Consider the following 4117-nt stretch of genomic DNA (forward strand, 5'->3'; position numbering starts at 1 on the left):
GGTAGTTGTAATTTTCCTATGAATTTACGACGAAAATTAATTAGGTGGCAAAAAAAAAACGTGTAACACCTACAAAGTTGGTGGATTCAAAATTTCCTCGCTAAATACACGTAAACTATTTCCTCGTAAATAACACGCAAAGTTTACGTCGTATTTACGAGGAAATAGTTTTTCCTCGTAAAATACTCGTCAAATTACATCCACTTTACGACGAAACACTTTTGTCGTTACGTTACGAGGAAATAACGATGACTTTAGTTTTCCACGTAAGTTCCTCGTAAAATCGACGTAAATTTACGAGGATTGTTTTTCCTCGTTAAATTTCCTCGTTAAGCATGTGTTTTCTTGTAGTGTATATAAATAATTTGATGTTTGATTTAAAAAATTTGAGACATTGGAATTAATAAAATAAAAACTAATAAATATTTATAAGACGATTATGCCCATATGTGCAGTCAAAACACCTAGTTTGAAATATGTATATAAAAGTTAAATTTTGTTTTATGATTATTTTAGACAAAAGATGTTTTTAGGTAATTAGATTTAGTCATTTTCGCATATTTTAAAGCTGGATTAGATATATTGTTTCTCATAATATAATGGACTTCCAGTTTTCTTAAATAACATAAATCCATTACTTATTTTTCTTAAAATACTGATATCCATGTTTCTAAACAATATTATATTCATCTTTTTTACTGTTATTCATGTTTCCAAATATTTTCTAAATGTACTTCTACTTTAGTAAAGATAGATGCGATGATCGGTTCAAGTTTATGGTATATAATTTGTGATCCTCATTAAGATTTTTCTTAATTTAACATGCCTTATGTGCAGATATCATTCAATGAGGTAACAAATCTTAACTATATACTAGATTTTGGATCCGCGCGCCCGTGCGGATATATGTTCAAACTTATTATATGTTAAACTTTGATGTTACTGTTCCATATTTTTTTTTTGAGTTTTTAGATTGATGTAAACCCAGAAAAAAACTCAGTTCATTTTATTACCAACATTAAACCCAACATGAAAAAGTAATTGTTTCTAAATTTGTTTTTGATTGTTTATATCATGATGGGATATTAGACAAATCAAAACAATTTATTATATAAGATATTTGTCAATTAGTAATACTTAACTACATTATCCTATTTATAATGTAATTATATATTTATGTAAATTTATAATTCTAAATTTTCAAAATAAAACATCTTATGTAAATTACAAAATAGATGGGTTGATGTATAAATGATATGTATTATATTAACAACAGCACAAATAAAACAATAATTATTTGGTAATTAGTTTATTAAAACGGGCCAAAACTTAATTACATTTTTAAAACTTTATTTTAATACAATATAACTAAATAGGCTTTAATTATATTTTAATGGACCAAGCCCATAAAATACTAAACATGTTAGTCCGGTTAAATGATATGATTTTAAACGTGATTTGCAAGATAAGAAACCAAAAAAATCTTGTGCTAGTTATGTGAATGATTTGATATCATGATTGTTACAAAAATTTGCTAAAATATAGGAATAAATTTAGGAACGTCATTATTTAGGAAATTAATAAATGAATAGTTTTTATTTTAAACAAAATAATTTCGACGGATATTATCTTATTGTTTTGATGTTGAATTTTTTAATTTGTAAAACATGATATATATTATGATCGAAAGAATACAATTTTCAAGCTTTCTTAATCAATTACATGGATTTGTATCTATCTAATATAAGTGTTTTGATTCTCCAGACTGAGAAAACATGTGGTGTTATAAGATGAAGATGCGATGTAGATGAAGAGGAAGAAGGTACTATCACAATTAAATACAATGTTTTATCAATGGTTTTCTTCTATATGTAGGAAACCAGCTCATCTAGTTTGATGATTTTAATGGTTTGGTTTAATATCGGTTTCTAAGTGGTTTAATAATGTTGTCCAAAAAAAAGTATGGTTTAATAATAAGGCAAAACGCTATGTTTTATTAATTGTATAGAACTATATGTAGGCAACCGAAGATGAACTGGTTTAGTGATGGTTTAGTAGTTTTCTAGTTTATTAATAAGGCAAATCGTGTATGTGGTTTAATTAAAAAGTCAAGACTTTGTGTTTAATATCAGTGGCATAAGGAGATAATTATTGAGCAAAACTAAGGGTTAAGTACAAAATGTACTTCCCTTTTAATAGATTAGATTAAACGCCTAAAGGAAATGGCGAGTAAGTATGTTAAATTCGTTTTCACTTTGTCATTTTTTGTGTGTCTAACAACCTTCTGTTGCTTCTGGTATCTTATTTCCTTCCTCTCTAACCTTTTGATTGTTTGAACGAAAGCCATGTAGTCTTCATACTGAAAGTTGATTCACAATTTGTTACCCAATCCAAAACTTGTTTCTGTCGTCTGTGTTTCATGATAGTAAGAGTTATAGCATGCACACTCACATATGATCATCAAGTAATAGTGCCAGCTTTGGGGTAGTGCTGGAGGTGCAAGACCACAGGGTCTTCATATTTTCATTAATATTCGTTTACTATTTAGGGTCTTTATTTTTGAAATTATTTTACATTAAGGGTCCAAATTTTAAAGTCATTCACTAACATAGGTAACAAAATATTGTATAGCACAAGGTCCACATACTTTTTAAGCCGGGCACGTGTTTCACATATGTGTGCTTTGTGATTGATACAAGGTTTGTTAGTTTGTTGATCCTTGATGTTGTCCCGAGTGAGTTTTCAAAGAATCAGCATAAAACCAATTGCAAGCTCTCTGTTTTCCATGAAAGTAACCTTTTTAAAAGTTAGAAAACTTTGCGACTTGTATAATATAATCTATAAAAAAAGTTTCTGTTTAGGGGCACAGTTTTGTCGAAACTTGTCTTTAGTCTTTAGAACCCTTTAGTGGAATCAATAATGGAACCAATATTCAGTCTTCAGTTTTTGGGTAGTGGAATCAAAATTCTTCAGTAAAGGTTGTAAAACCACTGTACAGTTATAAAAGAAAATTCTTCAGTGGCCTTTAGAAACCTCTCTTCAGCAAACTCGTGAGTATAGCAAGAATACACATTAGTTGCATACATCTTAATAAGATTTTGTTAAGTAAATACAGCCAGAAAGTCTTGGAGCACTAGCAGAAGAACACAAAAAAGGAGAACAAAACAAGGGAGTTTTTCAAAACCAACCCACTTTTTCAAGTCAAATCCAAAATCAACCTTTTTTTTTGTCCATACTATTCATCAATAAAATTTTCATATTATCCATATGTTTTTGAATTATTCACAAAATTACCATTTTTATTTAATTTTTTATTAATTTCGAAATTAACAAAAAACCAAATACACCCTAACCATTTCTTCTTATTTACAAAAATACCATCATCAATTTTTCCAACCAGCATGAACCACCATTTTTGAGCTCTAAAGCTCTAGAATTCAATTTTCAACCACTTTTTTTCTCATTCTAACCCAAAAATCTTCATTTCCTTCCTCTACATTTCCATCTAAATAACTCTCATAACTTTCAATTTCACAATCACAAACTTCATATTTTCGAGTTTCTTCATTAGTGAATCGTCAAAGATGCTTCTTTTTGCTCATATTCGGAGTTTGGACGGTTGAAAAGGTTGAAAACGAGCTTTACACAGGAAAAAGTAACTATTTACATGCTTTTCGTTCTTTTTCAGATATTCTTTTTCAGATCTGTGTCACGACAGTAGACTATTTTGTATGTCTACGCCTACGTGTCGACTTACGATGCAGTCTACTTGTCAACGCACAGGTCAGTTTTGTAATTGACCAAACAATTTTTTTTCTAACGCAGACTTCCCCAGTAGTCTCCGTCTTTACCTTTGACAACAAAAATAAAACTTTCGGTAGACTTACTCAGACGTCTACCTAAAAGATGTTAGTTTTTCATTTGACCAAACTTTTGACTTTTCAAAATAGACTTCAATGAAAGTCTACAAAATGTAGACTGCCAACAAAGTCTATAAAAGGTCAGTTCTGCATTTGACCAAAACTTTGACTTCGTTGAATAGGTTAGTTTTGTGTTTGACCAAAAAGTTTAAAAAGCAATCAAAAATTTATTAAATTGTAGACTTCATATGTAGTCT

The 4117-nt window shown here is 29.3% G+C and overlaps 1 protein-coding gene across 1 annotated transcript in view; it reads left to right on the plus strand.

Annotated features, from left to right (window-relative positions):
* The first annotated feature begins 2222 nt into the window (after positions 1-2222).
* LOC106324212 overlaps positions 2223-4117 on the plus strand; it is a 4625-nt gene continuing 2730 nt past the window's right edge. The window contains exon 1 of the mRNA XM_013762222.1: positions 2223-2229. Coding sequence (XP_013617676.1) covers positions 2223-2229 — 7 coding nt within the window. The remainder of the gene's footprint in view (positions 2230-4117) is intronic.

The sequence above is a fragment of the Brassica oleracea genome, chromosome C2, assembly GCF_000695525.1.
Source record: "Brassica oleracea var. oleracea cultivar TO1000 chromosome C2, BOL, whole genome shotgun sequence".
Classification (NCBI taxonomy): domain Eukaryota; kingdom Viridiplantae; phylum Streptophyta; class Magnoliopsida; order Brassicales; family Brassicaceae; genus Brassica; species Brassica oleracea.